The following is a 22,986-nucleotide window of genomic DNA, read 5'->3' as shown; positions in this document are numbered from 1 at the left end:
ACCATCATGGGACTTTTATTAAATTGTTGTATTCTGTGTTGTTACAGCATTCAACCCACATAATAAATAGTGCATTTAATTTAGGAGAACAAACAATCGAAACTGAAAACAGAGATTCTTTTTTTCATAATCTATCTGAAACGTATGCCTAACGAGCACAGTACAGGGGTATTTATTTTCCCAGAAACGTGTAAGTCCTTATTTGGCTTGAGGATGTCTGGTAGAAAGATTACACAGATGGCTACAGACCGGCATTCATTTCAGCCCTACTATAAAAAGGACCACTTGAGTCTAATTACATCCAGGAGCAAATCCTGTTTCAAAGCTGGCTTTAAAAACTATGCTAGAATTATTTCTGGTTATGTGCAAATAATATACTGCCAGGGTCAGCATAAGAATTTCCCAGCAGTAGGCTATGTGGAAAATATGAGCTCTAAGCCCTGACTGCAAAACCAAACCACCCTGGTTGATGGTTAGATTTCTTACTTATTCACAACACACACACCCCTTGGGCCACTTCTTATGCAATCATCATAATCCTTAGCACATGCCCCGCGCCTTCAACTGTCCTACTCAGCATCTGACAGCAGTACTGTTAGTGGTACAGGTTCTCTCTGTGTGAGCCTTGTTTACTTGTACACAGTCATGGGCACCAGGTATGGATTGACCAGTCAGCACTGCTTGACATCCATACCTTGGACAGCTCCAGGTCTTCTTGGTACAGTGATGGTTCCCCTTCACTGGTCTCCCTGCGGAGGCTGCTGTTGACTCCATTCTGCTGGCCACTGGTGATTGGAGAGAAAAGAATTCTTAGAAGAATAAACCAGAGGTGCACAACATTTGTTTTATACAGCGGAAGTCGGGTTCTCCCTGGCACTCATTTGGCATTGCAGCACACCGGTCATTGATGGAAAGGAAAGGATGAAAACAAACATACATTGCAGCCTTAGAGCACTAGAGTTGTGTACAGTACTACTGGTATGTAGACATTACAGTACTGAGTACCACCATCTTCAACAGGACATTGTTTGACAACTGTTAGCCCCATGGTGGTCACTTTCCTCATGGAAATACCGTGCCTTCAGAAAGTATTCATTTTGTTCGGTTACAGTCTTATTCTAAAACGTATTGAATCGTTTTTTTCCCTCATCAATCTACACACAGTACCCCATAATGACAAAACAAAAACTGTTTTTTAGAAAAAATGATATATCACATTAACAAAAGGTATTCAGACCCTTTACTCAGTACTTTGTTGAAGCACTTTTGGCAGCGATTACAGCATTGAGTCAAACAAAATAAAATGTTATTTTATTAGTCACATATGACGAGTACAACAGGTGTAGGTAGACCTTACAATGAAATGCTTACTTACAAGCTCTTAACCAGCAATGCAGTTTTAATCAGCGATGCAGTTTTAAGAAAATACCTAACATAAAGTAAGAGATAAAAGTAACAAGTAATTAAAGAGCATCAGTAAAATAACAATAGCGAGGCTATATACAGGGGGTACCGGTACAGAGTCAATGTGCGGGGTCACCGGTGCCGAGGTAATATGTACAATTGGCAATATTGGCAATGCCAATAGTCCGAGAAGCCATTTGATTAGATGTTCAGGAGTCTTATGGCTTGGAGTAGAAGCTGTTTACTCTTGGTCCTAGACTTGGTCCTAGACTTGGCGCTTTGGTACCGCTTGCCGTGCGGTAGCAGAGAGAATAGTCTATGACTAGGGTGGCTGGAGTCTTGGACAATTTTTAGGGCCTTCCTCTGACACCACCAGGTGTAGAGATCCTGGATGGCAGGAAGCTTGGCCCCGGTGATGTACTGGGCTGTACACACTACCCTCTGTAGTGCCTTGCGGTCGGGGGCCAAGCAGTTGCCATACCAGGCAGTGATGCAAACAGTCAGGATGCTCTTGGTGCAGCTGTAAAACCTTTTGAGGATCTGAGGACCCATGCCAAATCTTTTTAGTTTCCTGAGGGGGAAAAGGCTTTGTCGTGCCCTCTTCACGACTGTCTTGGTGTGCTTGTACCATGTTAGTTTGTTGGTGATGTGGACGCCAAGGAACTTAAAGCTCTCAACCTGCTCCACAACACCTCTGCCGATGAGAATGGGAGCGTGCTCGGTACTCCTTTTCCTGTACTCCACAATCATCTCCTTTTGTCTTGATCATGTTGAGGGAGAGGTTGTTGTCCTTGCACCACACGGTCAGGTCTCGGACCTCCTCCCTATAGGCTGACGCGTCGTTGATCAGGCTTACCTCTGTTGTGTCATCTGCAAACTTAATGATGGTGTTGGAGTCATGCCTGGCCAATCAGTCATGAGTGAACAAGAAGTACAGGAGAGGACTGAGCACGCACCCCCGAGGGGCCCCTGTGTTGATTATCAGCTTGGCGGATGTGTTGTTACTGACCCTTACCACCTGGGGGCAGCCCGTCAGGAAGTCCAGGATCCAGTTGCAGAGGGAGGTGTTTAGTCCCAGGGTCCTAAGCTTAGTGATGAGCTTTGAAGGCACTATGGTGTTGAACGCTGAGCTGTAGTCCATGAACAGCATTCTCACATGGGTGTTCCTTTTGTCCAGGTGTGAAAGGGCAGTGTGGAGTGCAATAGAGATTGCATCATCTGTGGATCTGTTGGGATGGTATGCCAATTGGAGTGGGTGTAGGGTTTCTGGGATAATGGTGCTCCTGTGTTGTCTTGGCTGTGTGCTTAGGGTTGTTATCCTGTTGGAGGGTGAGCAAGTTTTCATCAAGGATCTCTCTGTACCTTCCTACATTCATCTTTGCATCGATCCTGACTAGTCTTCCAGTCCCTGCTGCTGAAAAACATCACCACAGCATAATGCTGCCATCACCATGCTTCACCGTAGGGATGGTGCCAGGTTTCCTCCCAAGGTGACGCTTGGCATTCAGACCAAAGAGTTCAACTTGGTTTCATCAGATCAGAGAATCTTGTTTCTCATGGTCTAAGAGTCTTTAAGTGCCATTTGGCAAACTCCAGTTGGGCTGTCATGTGCCTTTTACTGAGGTGTGGCTTCTGTCTGGCCACTCCACCATAAAGGCCTAATTGGTGGAGTGCTGCTGAGATGGTTGTCCTTCTGAGGTATTCTCCCATCTACACAGAGGAACTCTAGAGCTATGTCAGAGTGACCATCGGGATCTTGGTCACCTCCCTGACCAAGGCCCTTCACCCCCGATTGCTCAGTTTGGCCGGGCGGCCAGCTCTAGGAAGAGTCTTGGTTGTTCCAAACTTCTTCCATTTAAGAATGATGGCGGCCACTGTGCTTTTGGGGACTTTCAATGCTGCAGAAATGTTTTGGTACCCGTTCCCAGATCTGTGCCTCAACACAATCCTGTCTCTGAGCTCTATGGACAATTCCTTTGACCTCATGGCTTGGTTTTTTTCTCTGACATAGACTGTCAACTGTGGGACCTTATATAGACAGACGTGTGCCTTTCCAAATCATGTACAATCAATTGAATTTACCACAGGTGGACTCCAATCAAGTTGTAGAAACATCTCAAGGATGATCAATGGAAACAGGATGCACCTGGGGTCAATTTAGAGTCTCATAGAAACAGGTCTGAATACTTATGTAAATAAGGTATCTGTTTTTTTGTTTCTAATAAATGCGCAAACATTTATAAAAACCTGTTTTCGCTTTCTCATTATGGGCTATTGTGTGTAGATTGCCGAGGAAATGGTTTTATTTAATTCATTTTAGAATAAGGCTGTAATGTAAGAAAATGTGGAAAAAGTCAAGGGGTCGTAATACACTGCTCAAACAAATAAAGGGAACACTTAAACAACACAATGTAACTCCAAGTCAATCACACTTCTGTGAAATCAAACTGTCCACTTAGGAAGCAACACTGATTGACAATAAATGTCATATGCTGTTGTGCAAATGGAATAGACAACAGGTTGAAATTATAGGCAATTAGCAAGATACCCCCAATAAAGGAGTGGTTTTGCAGGTGGTGACCATAGACCACTTCTCTGGTTCCTATGCTTCCTGGCTGATGTTTTGGTAACTTTTGAATGCTAGCGGTGCTTTCACTCTAGTGGTAGCATGAGACGGAGTCTACAACCCACACAAGTGGCTCAGGTAGTGCAGCTCATCCAGGATGGAACATCATTGCGAGCTGTGGCAAGAAGGTTTGCTGTGTCTGTCAGCGTAGTGTCCAGAGCATGGAGGCGCTACCAGGAGACAGGCCAGTACATCAGGAGACGTGGAGGAGGCCGTAGGAGGGCAACAACCCAGCAGCAGGACCACTACCTCTGCCTTTGTGCAAGGAAGAGCAGGAGGAGCACTGCCAGAGCCCTGCAAAATGACCTCCAGCAGGCCACAAATGTGCGTGTCTGCTCAAACGGTCAGAAACAGACTCCATGAGGGTGGTATGAGGGCCCAACGTCCACAGGTGGGGGTTATGCTTACAGCCCAACACCGTGCAGGACGTTTGGCATTTGCCACAGAACACCAAGATTGGCAAATTCGCGACTGGCGCCCTGTGCTCTTCACAGATGAAAGCAGGTTCACACTGAGCACATGTGACAGACGTGACAGAGTCTGGAGACGCCGTGGAGAACGTTCTGCTGCCTGCAACATCCTCCAGCATGACCGGTTTGGCGGTGGGTCAGTCATGGTGTGGGGTGGCATTTCTTTGGGGGGCCGCACAGCCCTCCATGTGCTCGCCAGAGGTAACCTGACTGCCATTAGGTACCGAGATGAGATCCTCAGACCCCTTGTGAGACCATATGCTGGTGCGGTTGGCCCTGGGTTCCTCCTAATGCAAGACAATGCTAGACCTCATGTGGCTGGAGTGTGTCAGCAGTTCCTGCAAGAGGAAGGCATTGATGCTATGGACTGACCCGCCCGTTCCCCAGACCTGAATCCATTTGAGCACATCGGGGACATCAAGTCTCGCTCCATCCACCAACGCCACGTTGCACCACAGACTGTCCAGGAGTTGGCGGATGCTTTAGTCCAGGTCTGGGAGAAGATCCCTCAGGAGACCATCCGCCACCTCATCAGGAGCATGCCCAGGCGTTGTAGGGAGGTCATACAGGCACGTGGAGGCCACACACATTACTGAGCCTCATTTTGACTTGTTTTAAGGACATTACATCAAAGTTGGATCAGCCTGTAGTGTGGTTTTCCACTTTAATTTTGAGTGTGACTCCAAATCCAGACCTCCATGGGTTGATAAATTTGATTTCCATTGATAATTTTTGTGTGATTCTGTTGTCAGCACATTCAACTATGTAAAGAAAAAATTATTTAATAAGAATATTTCATTCATTCAGATCTAGGATGTGTTATTTTAGTGTTCCCTTTATTTTTTTGAGCAGTGTACTTTCCGAAGGCACTGTATAGCTCATCTGCATTTGTACATCTTCAGCTCAGAGAACATGAGGGATGTTATACTACACATCAGCAGAAGAATGAGGGCTAACAGGTGGGTTTATTGCCATACACCAAATAGTACTATGTTGTTGAAAATGGTGTACTCATTGGGCCTCCCAACCAAACACACTTGTTTTGTTAACACAGCCATATTGACGGCACACTCTTTACAGAGACATACAGTGCCTTCGCACCCCTTGAATTTTTCCATATTTTGTTGCGTTACAGCCTGAATTTAAAATGGAATTTAAAATGAATTGAATTGAGATTTTTTTTGTCACTGGCATACACACAATACCACATAATGTCAAAGTGGAATTGTTTTTCTACATTTTTAGAAATGAAAAGCTGAAATGTCTTGAGTCAGTAAGTATTCAACCCTTTTGTTACAGCAAGCATAAATGTAAAAAATTGGTTAACAACTCACATAATAGGTTGCATGGACTCAATGTGTGTGCAATAAGTGTTTAACATGATTTTTGAATGACAACCACATCTCTGTACCCCATACAAACTATTTATCTGTAAGGTCCCTGAGTCGAGCAGTCAATTTTAAACACTGATTCAACTACAAAGACCAGGAAGGATTTCCAATGCCTCGCAAAGAAGGGCACCTATTGGTAGATGGGTAAAACATTTAAAAGCAGACATTGTATATCACTTTGAGCACTTTGGGTGGTGTATCAATACAACGCCGCCACTACAAAGATACAGGCGTCCTTCTTAACTCAGTTTCCGGAGAGGATGGAAACCGCTCAGGGATTTCACCATGAGGAGAAAACTCAGTTAAGAGTTTAATGGCTGTGAGGACGGATCAACAAAATTGTAGTTACTCCACATAACTAACCTAAATGACAGTGAAAATAAGGAAGCCTGTACAGAATAAAAATATAATAATATTACACTAGAGTATTTTGTGTAAAAAAATTGTACAATGAAATCAATTTTAATCCCACTTTGTAACACAACAAAATGTGGAAAAAGTGAAGCGGTGTGAATACTTTCTGAAGGCTCTATAAGTATGAATCCTTCCCTGACTCAACCAGTTTGATATGTATCAAGTTCCCACAAGTCTCAAGAGGGCAGTGATTCTCAAAAGATGGCACCTGAGGCAGGTGCAGCAATACGGTAGAGTATAGACACACCCTCTGACAACTGAACTGTTTCGTACAGCGTTTTGCCATGTAAAGAACGTTATCATTCCATAACACAAAAGTAGCCTACGCGTTTAAAATACAATGCTTATTATTCAAGTTTATTACGGCCCTACTATATCAGAGCAGGCAAAAACGATAATGTTTGTTCTATGGCGACCATTGTAGCTGTGTGAAGAGGGTTACTATAAACCACTCAATTGTTTTCTCCACTGTGACAGATGGTCAGATTTGTGCCAGTTCTCGCACTCGCCACTGCCTGGCACGTTACGTTAACGATCGTATTGCTGTTTACTTTGCCATTAATAGCAAATTAATATGGTTACATTGTAGAGATATGTATCTACTTCGCTGCTGATAGAAAACAGAATGATAATGTTAGTTAATCGAGAGAACGGTTAACTAAGCCTACAATATAGATGGAAAATATAACAGATTGCGACCGCTGTCTCTGCTGCTCGGGTCAAATCTCTGGCCCTCGTGCTTCGCATCATATTCAAGTGCGGTTTTGATACAATCTTGCAATAACTACAATTAAAACCATGACACTGATGTATTGTTATTGTTACAATGTTAACCGCGTGGTTCATACCTGATGTCGCTTTCCTCTGTTTTCTCAGGGTCCTGCGATTTACTTATTTGAAAAAGTCTGGAAAAGTTTCGGGCGATATCCTCCTGCCATGAACTTTGTCGTTTCATGTTTGACATAACGCTCCTGGAAAAAGTCACATCTGGACAAGGAGTTGAATAGCTTCGAGTCCCTGAGGTGACCTCGATAAAAATGTGTGAAACTATAGTTTCGTCAATTCCTTCATGTCTCGTCTCCTTATGGCCATAATTCTGCGCTCTGCTCCAGTCCAACCCCTACAGCGCTGTAGCATAGGAAATGGGGGAGGAGCTAGGGTACTTGGCATATTCAAATGATGTGTAATTTTTCGTCATACAGGAGAGGTAGCATGGTCCAAGCTATGTCCCACTCTGCGTATTCCCTAATTGCCATATGTCCATATTCCCACGGTACTCAAATCCTCTATGGTGATTATTAGTGACTGACTAGGCCTATATGTGGTAGACTATTTTGCATTTTAACATATTTCGTCTATTACTTTATCAAATGTAATATTTGATTTATTACATTTGAAATTATTTATGATATGTTTATTGTCAGTTTCAGCATAAAAGCACAGAGGAAATGTATGATAAGATACTACATTTAGTCCTACAGTTAATTAAAATTGAAACCATACTTGAGCACTATACTGTACAGTATTCACATATCAAGTCACAACCTGTGGTAGGTTACACTGTAGCTGAAGTGTGTCCTTTGGATGTATTGTAGATTATGCCTTTGCATTCTGAAGGATATGAAACAACCAAATAAACTGAACAAAAATACAAACATAACATGTGCAGTGTTGGTCCCATGTTTCATGAGCTGAAATAAAAGATCCCAGAAATGTTCCATACGCTCAAAAATCGTATTTCTTTCAAATGTTTTGCACATTTGTTTACATTCCTGTTACTGAGCATTTCTCCTTTGCCAAAATAATCCATACAACTGACAGGTGTGGTGTATCAAGAAGCCGATTAAACAGCATGATCATTACACGGGTGCATCTTGTGCTGGAGACAATAAAAGGCCACTCTCAAATGTGCAGTTTTGTCACAACACAATGTCATAGATGTCTCAAGTTTTGAAGGAGCGTGCAATTGGCATGCGGGATCGTCTGAGACCAACCACCCGGACATCTGATGAAACTGTGGGTTTGCACAACCAAATCATTTCTGCACTATCTGTCAGAAACTATCTCAGGGAAGCTCATCTATGTTCTCGTCGTCCTCACCAGGGTCTTGCCCTGCTTGCAGTTTGGCGCCGTAGCCAACTTCAGTTGGCAAATGCTCACCTTCGATGGCCGCTGGCACGCTGGAGAAATGTGCTCTTCACGGATGAATCCTGGTTTCAACTGTACCGCACAGATGGCAGACAGATGCTGTGATGAGATCCTGAAATCCATTGCTGTGCCATTCATCCGCCGCTATCACTTCATGTTTCAGCACGATAATGCACAGCCCCATGTCACAAGAATCTGTACACAATTCCAGGAGGCTGAAAATGTTTCAGTTCTTCCATGGCCTGTATACTCACCAGACATGTCACCCATGTTTGGGATGCTCTGGATAGACATATACGACAGCTTGTTCCAGTTCCCACCAATATCCAGCAACTTCGCACAGCCGTTAAAGAGGAGTGGGACAACATTCCCCAGGCCACAATCAACAGCCTGATCAACTCTATGTGAAGGAGATGTGTTGCTCTGAATGAATCAAATGGTGTTCACACCAGATAATGACTTGTTTTCTGATCCAGGCGCCTACTTTTTTTAAAGGTGTCTGTGACCAACAGATGCATATTTGTATTCCCAGGCCTAATGAATTTATATAAATTAACTGATTTCCTTATATAAACCGTAACTCTTTGAAATTGTTGTTTTGTTTATATTTTTCTTTGGTGTATTTACTTATTAGTAACATAAAAGACTGCGTGAAAAGAAGGAAGCATGTACAGAATAAAACTATTTGAATGTTTGCAATAAGACATTAAAGTAATGATGAAAAAAAATAGCAAAGAAATGTACTTTTTGTCCTAAATACAAAGCATTATGTTTGGGGCAAATCAAACACAACACATTGTAGGATTTCGCCACAACATCACTGAGTACCACTCAGCATATTTTTATCATGGTGGTGGCTGCATCATGTTATGGGTATGCTTGTTATCGGCAAGGACTAGGGACATTTTTTAGGATAAAAAGAAACGGAGTAGAGCTAAGCACAGGCAAAATCCTATAGGAAAACTTGGTTCCACACTGGAAGACAGGAAGACAAATTCACCTTTCAGCAGGACAATTACCTCAAACACAAGGCCAATATACACTGGAGCTGCTGATCAAGACAACTTTGAATGTTCCTGGGTGGCCTAGTTACAGTTTTTACTTTAATCAGCTTGAAACTCTATGGAAAGACTTAAAAACGTCTGTCTAAAAAAATGATCAACAACCAAAAGAATTGAGAATTCTTTAAAGAATAATGGGCAAGTATTGTACAATCCAGATTTACCCAGAACAACTCACAGCTGTAATCGCTACCAAAAGGGTTCTAACATGTATTGTCTCTAGAGGTTGAATACCTATCTAATCAAGATTTATTAGTGTTTTATTTTCCATATATTCCATATATATATATATATATATATATATATATATTTTTATTTTTTTTTACAATGTTAGAATTTTTCTTCTACTTTGGCGTTAGAGTATTTTGGGTAGATCGTTGACAAAAAAAATGAAAATGTAATCCATTTTAATCCCACTTTGTAACATCACAAAATGTGGAAAAAGTCAATGAATACTTTCTGAAGGCACTGTATGTGGCCACATTATTATAGGATGACTTGGGAGAATGATGATCCGCAACAGACAGCGAATCTCAGCATCAGAAGTAAAAATACAGAGACTGGTTACTGTGCCTTTCTAGACCTTATAAACTGTCGAGTAGGACCACAACTGATCCAAATGGAATGCCTGCAGCAATACAATTTGCAGCAATACATTCTCTCCTTAGCACTGACACTGGCCCTACATAGCGCAAACTGTCAAACCACTGCTGTTGGGTAAGATTAGGTTGTACCTACTACACATTGATTTAAAAGACATGCACACCCCGCACTTCCCGCTATGGTTAACATTAGAAGCTGGGGAGGGTAAACTCATCCTAGTTTTGAAGGGAATTGCTAACGATTGCTCCCCATGCTGTGTTGTTGAATAGTGACATATTTTAGAGAAGAGCTCCCCCTTCTGCCTTCCATACAGACTTACAATTGATGTGTGTGTGTGTGTGTGTGTGTGTGTGTGTGTGTGTGTGTGTGTGTGTGTGTGTGTGTGTGTGTGTGTGTGTGTGTGTGTGTGTGTGTGTGTGTGTGTGTGTGTGTGTGTGTGAGAGAGAGAGAGGGGGGGAGTAAACTGTGATTTTGTTATGTTATTAAATTAGCAGTGGACGTTATACGATTATTAATCGCCCGTGGACAAATGAAACGGCGAGAATCTGTAGTTCCTGGTTTGGGTTTTTCATCAATGGTTATGCTTTATCTGAAAATGTGGTCCGAGGAGCCGTATGGATGGTGTGACGACAATTCGTTGCCTTGGGAGGCACAGAGGCCAAATTGAGCTCTGTACTGCATCGCTGTATGCCTCTCAAATGTTGTAACAACGTGGAGAGCTCTGTATATCTCAGCATTGACATGATTGGTTGACGGCAGGTGAGGGTGTGAGGTCCTGTATAAACAAACTCACTTCCTTGACAACTTCCTTCACAGCAGCTCATGGACAGGTAGCGACTGGAATGAGCTGTAAAAAACATTCAAACTGGACTGTTTCTATCTCCATCTCTCCATTTAAAGACTCAATCATGGACACTCTTATTGACAGTTGTGGTCTCTTCGCGTGATGTATTGTTGTCTCTATCTTGCCTTTTGTGCTGTTGTCTTTGCCCAATAATGTTTGTACCATGCTTTGTTTTCATATGTTGCTGCCATGCTATGTTGTTGTCTAAGGTCTCTCTTTATGTAGTGTTGTGGTTTCTTGTTGTGGTCTTGTTGTGATGTATGTTTTGTACTATATTTTTAATCCCAGCTTCCGTCCCCGCAGGAAGCCTTTTGGTAGCCCGTCATTATATATAATAATTTGTTCTTAATTAACTGACTTGCCTAGTTAAATAAATAAAAACAGCTCTGCGCTGCTCGGCGAAGCACAACAAGTATAAATGCCCTGATTTATGTAGAGGCCAAGGAAATAAAACATGGATTATTTTTGCCCATGCTACAGATGGCTATATCAGTCTGCTAATACAGAACCAGTAAAGGCCCAGTCCACTACTTTTGGGAAAAAATCAACTGTAAACATTTTTTATATATATATATATTTTATTACGATTTTTCAGTGGTTGAATGCTTGTTTCTGATTGGCTTGAAGGTCATTCTAGAGCCTGCATTATTTTCCTTTATACAATGGGTGGGTCTAATCTTGAATGCTGATTGGTTAAAACCACATTCCAGCCTGTGTCTATTCCACAAGTTACCACCGGCTAAATCTATGACTGAATTGCCAAGCCAAGCAATTTATAAACTTTATCTCCACTATAAAAAGCATCTAGACATTATCTCACTGTTCTTTTAAACTAACATTAGGTTTTGCATAAACCTTGCTTTCGGTCTCTCCGACATTTGTAGCATTGTTTCAATATTCAAATTTGGTCTCCAGCTGTCCCATAGTAATGAACATGTCAGGAGTCGGAACCAAACAGACAGACAGGCAGCGTTTCTCAGCCAGTTGAAATCATGAATCAGCTGGCATAATTTTTGGGGATATATACAAAGAAATGTCAACTGGAAAAATGTAAAGTGTAGCTAGTTTGCAGTCTTTCCAGCTTCAGTTTGAAGTGATTGTGTTAGCTGTGTCGTTGGCTAGCTCCTCTGAACAACAGTGTCCTGACGAGTGAGAACATTTTATATGCCAGGTGAAATCGCGCCTCATTAGCTCATTGTTATGGATGTATCCAAATAAATGTCATTAGAAAACAGCTAAAACTAATTCAAATTCAGTTACTTTGCTCTTATTCTGGATGCACTTTTTAGTTGACTGTAAGTTAGCCATAATTGGCTAGCTAGCAAGCAAGGGATAAGGATGTTGCCAGCCAGTATAGCAATGGAACATTTAGAACGAACAATATATACAGAACAAAAAGACTGAACGACTGGGTCGCATCTCTGGCAACCGAACGGATAGAACGAACGACCAGTCAGCTTGGGTAGCAACCCTAGATTTGTGGCGGGACTATTTTTTATGGAATGATAAAATAGTATTTCATAAATATAAAGTTTTTAATGAAAATATGCCAATCATTACTTGAATACGTTGGTAACCCATTGTGTAAAAGTGATAATGCCCTCAAAGTCGGTGTTTGGAGGATATATTGGCCCGTTTTCCCGACCCTCGACTTCGTCTCGGGCCTTACAACACCCTTGCCAATATATCCTACAAATACCGGCTTTAACGCATGGTATAATTGTACAGTACATATTCTATGTTTTAGCTGCTTTTGAAAGTAAAAGTCCAATTTAAAACATTGGTATTGTTGAATTCGATTTGTATAATGGCAAGCTAGGCGACTGATGGTTTGGTTAGATATACTAGCCAGTTTGTAGCTATTAAATGTAGCTATTAAACTTGCTAGCTAGCTACTTAGTGGACGTTGAACACATTTCTTTGGACGAAGTTGAGGGCATTCTAACTGTGCTAATATATTCTCCAAACACCAACTTCAAGGGCATTATCACCAACATATTCAAATAATGATTGACATATTTTTATTAAAAACATTATTTTAATTAATGTATTAATACTATTTCATTATTTCACGAGAAATTACACAGTACAATAGTCCGGATGCAAATTTAGGTTAGCTACCCAAGCCGGCTGGTCGTTCTTTCTATTGGTTCGGTTGCCAGAGACACGACCCAGTCATTAAGTATTTTATTTATATTTTTTATATATTTATTTTTACCCATTTTCTCCCCAATTTCGTGATATCCAATTGGTAGTTACAGTCTTGTCCCATTGCTGGAACTCCTGTACGGACTCGGGAGAGGCGAAATTCGAGAATCATATGTCCTCCGAAACACGACCCTGCCAAGCCGCAATGCTTCTTGACACACTGCTTGCTTAACCTGGAAGCCAGCCGTACCAATGTGTCCGGAGGAAACACTGTCCAACTGGCGACCGTGTCAGCATGCATTTTTTATTTTTTTATTTCACCTTTTTATTTAACCAGGTAGGCAAGTTGAGAACAAGTTCTCATTTACAATTGCGACCTGGCCAAGATAAAGCAAAGCAGTTCGACACATACAACGACACAGAGTTACACATGGAGTAACACAAACATACAGTCAATAATACAATAGAAAAATAAGTATTTTTACAATGTGAGCAAATGAGGTGAGATAAGGGAGGTAAAGGCAAAAGAAAGGCCACAGTGGCGAAGTAAATACAATGTAGCAAGTAAAACACTGGAATGGTAGATTTGCAGTGCAAGAATGTGCAAAGTAGAAATAGAAATAATGGGGTGCAAAGGAGCAAAATAAATAAATAAATACAGTAGGGGATGAGGTAGTTGTTTGGGCTAAATTATAGATGGGCTATGTACAGGTGCAGTAATCTGTGAGCTGCTCTGACAGCTGGTGCTTAAAGCTAGTGAGGGACATAAGTGTTTCCAGTTTCAGAGATTTTTGTAGTTCGTTCCAGTCATTGGCAGCAGAGAACTGGAAGGAGAGGCGGCCAAACGAGGAATTGGTTTTGGGGGTGACCAGAGAGATATACCTGCTGGAGCGCGTGCTACAGATGGGTGCTGCTATGGTGACATAAAGGGGAACTTTACCTAGCAGGGTCTTGTAGAGGACCTGGAGCCAGTGGGTTTGGCGATGAGTATGAAGGGAGGGCCAGCCATCGAGAGCGTACAGGTCGCAGTGGTGGGTAGTATATGGAGCTTTGGTGACAAAATGGGTGGCACTGTGATAGACTGCATCCAATTTATTGAGTAGGGTATTGGAGGCTATTTTGTAAATGACATCACCAAAGTCGAGGATCAGTAGGATGGTCAGTTTTACAAGGGTATGTTTGGCAGCATGAGTGAAGGATGCCTTGTTGCAAAATAGGAAGCCAATTCTAGATTTAACTTTGGATTGGAAATGTTTGATGTGAGTCTGGAAGGAGAGTTTACAGTCTAACAAGACACCTAGGTATTTGTAGTTGTCCACATATTCTAAGTCATAGCCGTCCAGAGTAGTGATACTGGACGGGCGGGCAGGTACAGACAGCGATCGGTTGAAAAGCATGCATTTAGTTTTACTTGTATTTAAGAGCAGTTGGAGGCCACGGAAGGAGAGTTATATGGCATTGAAGCTCGTCTGGAGGGTTGTTAATACAGTGTCCAAAGAAGGGCCAGAAGTATACAGAATGGTGCATGCGCCCAGCCCACCCCAGGAGTCACAAGAGTGCAAAGGTACAAGGACATCCCGGCCGGGCCAGACCCTCCCCTAACCCGGACGACGCTGGGCCAAATATGCGCCGCCTCATGGGCCTCCCGGTCCTCCCGGTCCAGTCCAGGAGACCCAGTGCAATGCAGTCCCTTATACCGCAGCGCCACTCGGGAGGCCCTTGATATGTCTTTTTGTTCTAAGTCTATGGACGTGATATCCAATTGGTAGTCGTTCTTTGTAAATGTTCCGTTGATATGATGACTGGCAACATTCTTTCCCTTGCTAGCTAGCCAACTTTGGCTAACACAGTCACTCACGTCCAACAGTGCAGCCAGAATAACAGCAAAGTAGCTGCATTTGAGTTTGTTTAAGCTGTTTCTAGTGAATTCTTTTGGGTAACATCCTAAACAATGACCTAATGATGTGAGATTTCATGTGAGAACGTTTGCTCTCTCGCCAAGATCAGAGGCAGATGATCGTCAAAGCTGGGACCGAGAGACTGAAAAACAGCTTCTATCTCAAGGACATCAGACTGTTAAACAGCCATCACTAACATTCAGTGGCTGCTGCCAACATACTGACTCAACTCTAGCCACTTTAATAATTAAAAATTGGATGTAATAAATGTATCACTAGTCACTTTAAACAATGCCACTTTATATAATGTTTACATACTGAAAAATCTAATAAAATCACAGCACCCCCTGAAAAATCTAATAAATCTAATAAAATCACAGCACCCTCTGAAAAATAAAATAAAATCACAGCACCCCCTGAAAAATCTAATAAATCTAATAAAATCACAGCAACCTCTGAAAAATCTTATAAAATCACAGCACCTCCTGAAAAATCTAAAAAATGTCATAAAATCACAGCACCCCCAACCACAAACTACTTCCCGTGGTTAAGCTGAGCTGGTCATTCACCAAACACCACAGAACTGCCCATTTTTACCCACGTCAACTCCCTCCACATGGGACACTGCTCTGAAAATCAAAGACTTGTGAAGGTGCAGTGCACCTTTTCCTTATTGAATTCCAGCCTTGGTAAAACAATTAAATAATCTTAATTTATAAAAACCAAAACAAATGTATTCTACAATGAATCAAAGTTTAACATAGTTAATTTTGTGGAGTTGAACAGGTAACAATTGCATGAGAGCGTGTGGCATAAAAAAACACAGAGGGCAAAACACCCTAGACTAGGGTGTTGAGAACCGGTTAAGTCATACTACACACAAATACTACACAGATTTTACGCAGATAATCATTGTAATTTCTTACAGACATTTTTTGAAATAAAACATGGGTGTCTATTTTTTTTTTAAGAACAGAATGTCGGTTTGGAAAGGTTTGTAACAGCGTGTAATTGGACCCACATTTATTAATAGGAACCAGAAAATGAGCCTGACAGCTATATCCCCCTCACTTACGGTTATAGGAAACAGATCTGGTGTAATTTAATTATCTGTTTATTTTAACCTTAATAAATCTTAATGGCGGGGCTTGTTCTCTGAGCTAGGAGTCTGGGCAGCAGGCACCATGTGTTTATTGTAAGTGGGCGAGAGGACCCAAATTAGACCAAGAGCTAGTCCAGCTGAGAGGAAGGTGGAGAGGGCTTGGGTATGGATATAGACCTGTTATTGTTATCTTTACATGTTGGGGGTGTAGTCTGAGCAATGGTAAATCCCTCCTGTTGGATCTCTGCTTTGTGCTAGGAGTCTTCTGACAGATAGCCTAACAGATGGCTGAACACTCTTTCACTACATTCTCTTTCTCTATTTCAGTACACTGTCTGCTGGTCTTTATCCGTGCCAACCCAAGGTACTATTTGCAGGTGGTAGAAATGAGATGCAAAAAAAAAGAGGTAAAGAAAGAATGGAGCAATTCTATTGCTAACACAGACGTTGCTAAGAATTTTCTGCAAAATACAATTTTCTAAATTTCAGGGCCAAATCAACTGAAATCAAATGAAATGGTATTTGTCACATGATTTGTAGACAACAGGTGTAGACTATTGGTTAACTATTTAACTAACTATTTTCGCAGTCTTATTTATTGCTTGGGGGTAGAAGCTGTTCAGGGTCCTATTGGTTCCAGACTCAATTCAATTATTTGGATTTGATATCACTTAAAACTGATTTGGCCATCTTTAAAAAAAAACATTTTTACATTTCATGGTTACCCAAATCACTTCCATTTATTTTTTGCTAGTTGTGGCTAAATTAAGCTGAAGTATGTAGTGGCTGTTTAAAGAAAACCAATCCATGGATTACAGTTTCTCCTAGCCCATAGACTACTTTCAGGGTGACATAACATTAAGTTGTAAAATACTGAACTTCCTCTTTAATCACCACCAATATTAAACATTGACAAAAAACTGTGGTTTCTTACATTGTAATTGTGTTACATTGTTACTAGCACCAATGTTAGCTAGTGTGATCATGGAAGCATGTGATCAAAACTGAAATGGGATTTTGATCAAAGTTATAAAAATGTATAAGAACGAGAATTGCTTAAGCAACCATGACAGTCACTGCAATTATACCACCATTCAAACTCTGGTCCTTAGTCGCTGGGTTTGGTTATATTTAGGCTGTCTATTCATCATTCAACGCAGTCCAGATATACAGTGAGTATATTTGCACTTACTATACACTCTCAATGAACCTATTAAAAGTCTGAACACTCTTGAACACCATATAGATATACTTACAAAAACGGAGTGTTTATGAGGGAAAGTAGGGGAGAGGGGCTGTCAAGAAATACTGTTCATATACTGTAGCTGCACAATGAAAACCACTATTTGATTGATCACTTGAAACAACTATTTTCTGTAATTTAAGTCTAAGCATGCGTGTGTGTGTGTGTTTGCGTGCGTGCACACGCATGTGTGCCTGTATGTGTGTGTACATGTGTTTATGCACATATCTGTGAGTTAGTTTTTGGGTTGCTTTGCCTGATGATGACATCTGTTGTATGGCGCACACAATGCCGGAAGCCATATGTCTGCCATCGGTAGGAGAGCAGGGTCTAGGGGCCACCTAACTGGCTAAGAACTATTAGTCCCCAGGGTCCAGGGGCCCCAGGATAAAAGGGAGGCCGCAATATTATAGATGCAGAACTACATTTTCCAGAGCAAGTCTTCCATCCCATAGAGAGTATTGATAGGAGGGTCTGGCTTTCATCAGAACTAATACCCCAGCTCTCCGCAGAGAAAGGAACACTGTTAAATGTTATACCAGTGACAATTAGCTATTGTTTTTCTTCAGCAATCAGTGTGTGTTTGTGTGTGTGTGCGCACATGCATGTCCGTGTATGACTGTCTATGTGTGTGGAAGGAGCTAATGAAAACATTATTTAATTTCAGGATCTGGCCTTTTACATTTTCTCTTCTAATTTGGGAAGAGGACCAATTTATTCAGCTCTGGTTGCTGTCATCTTCTCTTCTGTCAGAGCCTGAGTTATTTGGACACTAGACTGTGGAGTCTGGGTTTACCTGTGCGATGGTGTGTCTGTGTATGTCTCTGTGTGTATGTTAATAGACTGTGGTCTGTGAAAACACACTCCCCATCTGCAGGGTTAAGCAGGGCTAATTGGACAAGGCATTGCACAGGTGATGGGTCAGAGGTAAATGGCTAGCGCTGGATTCACACATGATTTCCACGACTTGTAAGGAGGGTGACGTTGTCCACAGAGAAGCTACCACCTCTTACATGGTGAGATAGGGGACATCGACATCCCTGAAAGAGAGAAAGAAAGAGAGCTTGTGTGAAAGAGAGAAATACACAATAGAGAGAGAGAGATTTGCACCTAGCGACACCTAACAGAAGCCAGCTGGCCTGCCCCAACCAACCCAACCCTCAATGCAACCTGCAGTCATGACTCAAAACACACATGAAAGAGGCTACAATATGAGACAGGTACAAACCTGAACTTCCATACATTTCTAATTTCATCCCATCCCTTGAAATAATGAATGACTTCAGTTAATGCCACTCTTTATGTGGAAATAATTTTGTATGGAATATCATGTATTAATATAATTTGAAAAATGTAACAAGCACCTAGTTATCGGTCATGAACACGTACATTGCAACATTTGGCACAAACCACTTCAGGTTCATCAAACGACCCTACATGACAAGTCTAAATGGTTAAAAAACAAACCATGACCACTTGCATGGCTGCATAAACAGCCACAGAGTTCTTTAGCACAGAGGCCTAGGAAGGAATGACATAGTCCATTAGCGAGTCATTAGGATTAATAGATGGGTAAATGCAAAGCTTACGGGGCTTGTGATTAACCACTTTACAGAGCCATGTTTAGCTTATTTTACTCACTCACAGCAGCCATGTGCTCGCAGAGCTGGAGGGCAGCAAAAGCAACATATCGGATGCCAGAACGACAAAACCATTAAGACGGACATCTCATGCAAAGAGAGCGAGAGAGTTTTTAATCTGATGAGACACAAAGGTGAGACATGGTGACCTTACAACCCCTTCTAGGAGATATAGAGGTTGAAACTGAATCAAAAAGATTATATTGACAATCAGACGTGTTTGTCACCCACAGACCTTATTTTCAGATTGTTCCCCCTGCACAATTACATCAAATATGTCAGATGCTTATCCAGGGGTTGGGAAAGGGGATACCTAGTCAGATGTCCAACTGAATGTATTCAACTGAAATGTGTCTTCCGCATTTAAGTTTCACATAATCTAATTAAGTTAGATCTATAAACCTTCTATATACAGTACCAGTCAAAAGTATGGACACACCTACTCATTCAAGGGTTTTTCTTTATTTTTACTGTTTTCTAAATTGTATGATAATAGTGAAGACATCAAAACTATGAAATAACACATGAAATCATGTAGTAACTAAAAAAGTGTTAAACAAATCAAAACATATTTTACATTTGAGATTCTTGCCTCGATGATAGCTTTGCACACTCTTGGCATTCTCTCAACCAGCTTCACTTGTCCGGACCTCTGGCAGTCTCTATGGGGGTGCCACAGGGTTCAATTCTTGGACCGACTCTCTTCTCTGTATACATCAATGATGTCGCTCTTGCTGCTGGTGAGTCTCTGATCCACCTCTACGCAGACGACACCATTCTGTATACTTCTGGCCCTTCTTTGGACACTGTGTTAACAACCCTCCAGGTAAGCTTCAATGCCATACAACTCTCCTTCCGTGGCCTCCAATTGCTCTTCTTTACAAGTAAAACTAAATGCATGCTCTTCAACCGATCGCTGCCTGCACCTGCCCGCCTGTCCAACATCACTACTCTGGACGGCTCTAACTTAGAATACATGGACAACTACAAATACCTAGGTGTCTGGTTAGACTGTAAACTCTCCTTCCAGACCCACATCAAACATATCCAATCCAAAGTTAAATCTAGAATTGGCTTCCGATTTCGCAACAAAGCATCCTTCAATCATGCTGCCAAACATACCCTCGTAAAACTGACCATCCTACCAATCCTCGACTTCGGCGATGTCATTTACAAAATAGCTTTCAATACCCTACTCAACAAATTGGATGCAGTGCCATCCGTTTTGTCACCAAAGTGCTATACACTACCCACCATTGCGACCTGTACGCTCTCGTTGGCTGGCCCTCGCTTCATACTCGTCGCCAAACCCACAGGCTCCATGTCATCTACAAGACCCTGCTAGGTAAAGTCCCCCCTTATCTCAACTCGCTGGTCACCATAGCATCACTCACCTGTAGCACGCGCTCCAGCAGGTATATCTCTCTGGTCACCCCCAAAACCAATTATTTCTTTGGCTGCCTCTCCTTCCAGTTCTCTGCTGCCAATGACTGGAACGAACTACAAAAATCTCTGAAACCGGAAACACTTATCTCCCTCACTAGCTTTAAGCACCAGCTGTCAGAGCAGCTCACAGATGACTGCACCTGTACATAGCCCACCTGTAATTTAGCCCAAACAACTACATGTACCTCTTGCCCTACTGTATTTATTTTATTTATTTATTTATTTTGCTCCTTTTCACCCCATTATTTTTATTTCTACTTTGCACATTCTTCCACTGCAAATCTACCATTCCAGTGTTTTACTTGCTATATTGTATTTACTTTGCCACCATGGCCTTTTTCTTCCTTTACCTCCCTTATCTCACCTCATTTGCTCACATCGTTTTTAGACTTGTTTCTACTGTATTATTGACTGTATGTTTGTTTTACACAATGAGTAACTCTGTGTTGTTGTATGTGTCGAACTGCTTTGCTTTATCTTGGCCAGGTCGCAATTGTAAATGAGAACTTGTTCTCAACTTGCCTACCTGGTTAAATAAAGGTGAAAAAAATGAGGTAGTCGCCTGGAATGCATTTCAATAAACATTGTTAAAAGTTCATTTGTGGATTTTTTTTCCTTCTTTAATGCGTTTGATCCAATCAGTTGTGACAAGGTATGCAGAAGATAGCCCTATTTGGTAAAGTACCAAGTCCATATTATGGCAAGAACAGCTCAAATAAGCAAAGAGAAATGGCAGTCCATCATTACTTTAAGACATGTAGGTCAATTTGGAGAATGTCAAGAACTTGAAATTGCAGCCCAAATAAATACTTCACATAGTTCAGGTAACAGACACATCTCAACATCAACTATTCAGAGGAGACTGCGTGAATCAGGCCTACATGGTTGAATTGCTGCAAAGAAACCACTACTGAAGGACACCAATAATAAGAAGAGAATTGCTTGGGCCAAGAAACATGAGCAATGGACATTAGCAATGGACACTGTCCTTCGGTCTGATGAGTACAAATTTGAGATTTTTGGTTCCAACCGCCATTTCTTTGTGAGATGCAGAATAGGTGAATGGATGATCTCTCCATGTGTGGTTCCCACCATGAAGCATGGAAGAGGATGTGTGATGGTGGGGGGTGCTTTGGTGGTGATACTATCAGTGATTTATTTCTAATTTAAGGCACACTTAACCAGCATGGTTACCACAGCAATCTGAAGCGATACACCATCCCATCTGTTTTGCACTTACTGGGACTATCATTTATTTTTCAACAGGACAATGACCCAAAACACACCTCGAGACTACGTAAGGGCTATTTGACCGAGAAGGAAAGGGATGGAGTGCAGCATCAGATGTCCTGGCCTCCACAATCACCCGACGTCAACCCAATTGAGATGGTTTGGGATGAGTTGGACCGCAGAGTGAAGGAAAAGCACCCAACAAGTGTTCAGCATATGTGGGAACTCCTTCAAGACTGTTGGAAAACCATTCCTCATGAAGCTGGTTGAGAGAATGCCAAGAGTGTGCAAAGCTGTCATCAAGGCAAAGGGTGGGTACTTTAAAGAATCTCAAATATATTTTCATTTGTTAACACTTTTGTGGTTACGACATGACTCCATATGTGTTATTTCATAGTTTAGATGTCTTCACTATCATCATACAATTTAGAAAATAGTAAAAATAAAGATAAACCCTTGAACAGCTACTGTAGGTGAGTCCAAACTTTTGACTGGTACTGTATACAGTATGTACAGATGTATTTAAACAGTGCATTCGGAAAGTATTCAGAGCCCTTGACTTTTTCCAAATTTTGTTATGTTACAGTCTTATTATAAAATGTATCAAATAATTTTTTCCTCTCATCAATCTACACACAATACCCCATAATGACAAAGCAAAAACAGGTGTTTAGAAATTTTTGCGAATTTATTAAATATAAAATACTGAAATATCACATTTACATAAGTATTCATACCCTTTACTTAGTACTTTGTTGAAGCACCTTTGGCAGCAATTACAGCCTCGAGTCTTCTTTGGTATGACGCTACAAGCTTGGCACACCTGTATTTAGGGAGTTTCTCCCATTCCTCTCTGTAAATCCTCTCAAGTTCTGCCAGGTTGGATGGGGAGCGTTGCTGCACAGCTATTTTCAGGTCTCTCCAGAGATGTTCGATCAGGTTCAAATCCGGGCTCTGGCTGGGCCACTCAAGGAAATTCAGAGACTTGTCCCGAAGCCACTCCTGCTTTGTCTTGGCTGTGTGCTTAGGGTCATTGTCCTGTTGGAAGGCGAACCTTCACCCTAGTCTGAGGTCCTGAGAGCTTTGGTGCAGGTTTTCATCAAGGATCTCTCTGTACTTTGCCTCGATCCTGACTAGTCTCCCAGTCTCTGCCACTGAAAAACATCCCCACAGCATGTTGCTGCCACCACTATGCTTCACTGTAGGGATGGTGAAAGGTTTCCTCCAGACGTGACACATGGCATTCAGGCCAAAGAGTTCAATCTTGGTTTGATCAGACCAGAGAATCTTGTTTCTCATGGTCTGAGAGTGTTTAGGT

General features: G+C 41.7%; 1 protein-coding gene across 3 annotated transcripts in view; it reads right to left on the bottom strand.

Annotated features, from left to right (window-relative positions):
- Positions 1–7,447, bottom strand: part of LOC112228490 — a 90,234-nt gene extending 82,787 nt beyond the window's left edge. For 2 of the 3 annotated variants that reach the window (XM_024393851.2, XM_024393852.2), the window contains exons 1-2: positions 7,154–7,445; positions 695–785 (exon numbers count right to left, since the gene is read on the bottom strand). In XM_024393851.2, the coding sequence (XP_024249619.1) occupies positions 695–785; positions 7,154–7,269 (207 nt within the window). In that variant the 5' untranslated portion in view covers positions 7,270–7,445. Of the gene's footprint in view, positions 1–694; positions 786–7,153 lie in introns of all 3 variants that reach the window. The other variant, XR_006080449.1, reaches the window with a different exon arrangement.
- Between the last annotated feature and the right edge of the window lie 15,539 nt (positions 7,448–22,986).

The sequence above is a fragment of the Oncorhynchus tshawytscha genome, linkage group LG30, assembly GCF_018296145.1.
Source record: "Oncorhynchus tshawytscha isolate Ot180627B linkage group LG30, Otsh_v2.0, whole genome shotgun sequence".
NCBI lineage: Eukaryota > Metazoa > Chordata > Actinopteri > Salmoniformes > Salmonidae > Oncorhynchus > Oncorhynchus tshawytscha.
Note: the sequence above shows the minus strand (reverse complement) of the source record. Positions and strands in the feature narration are given on the sequence as shown.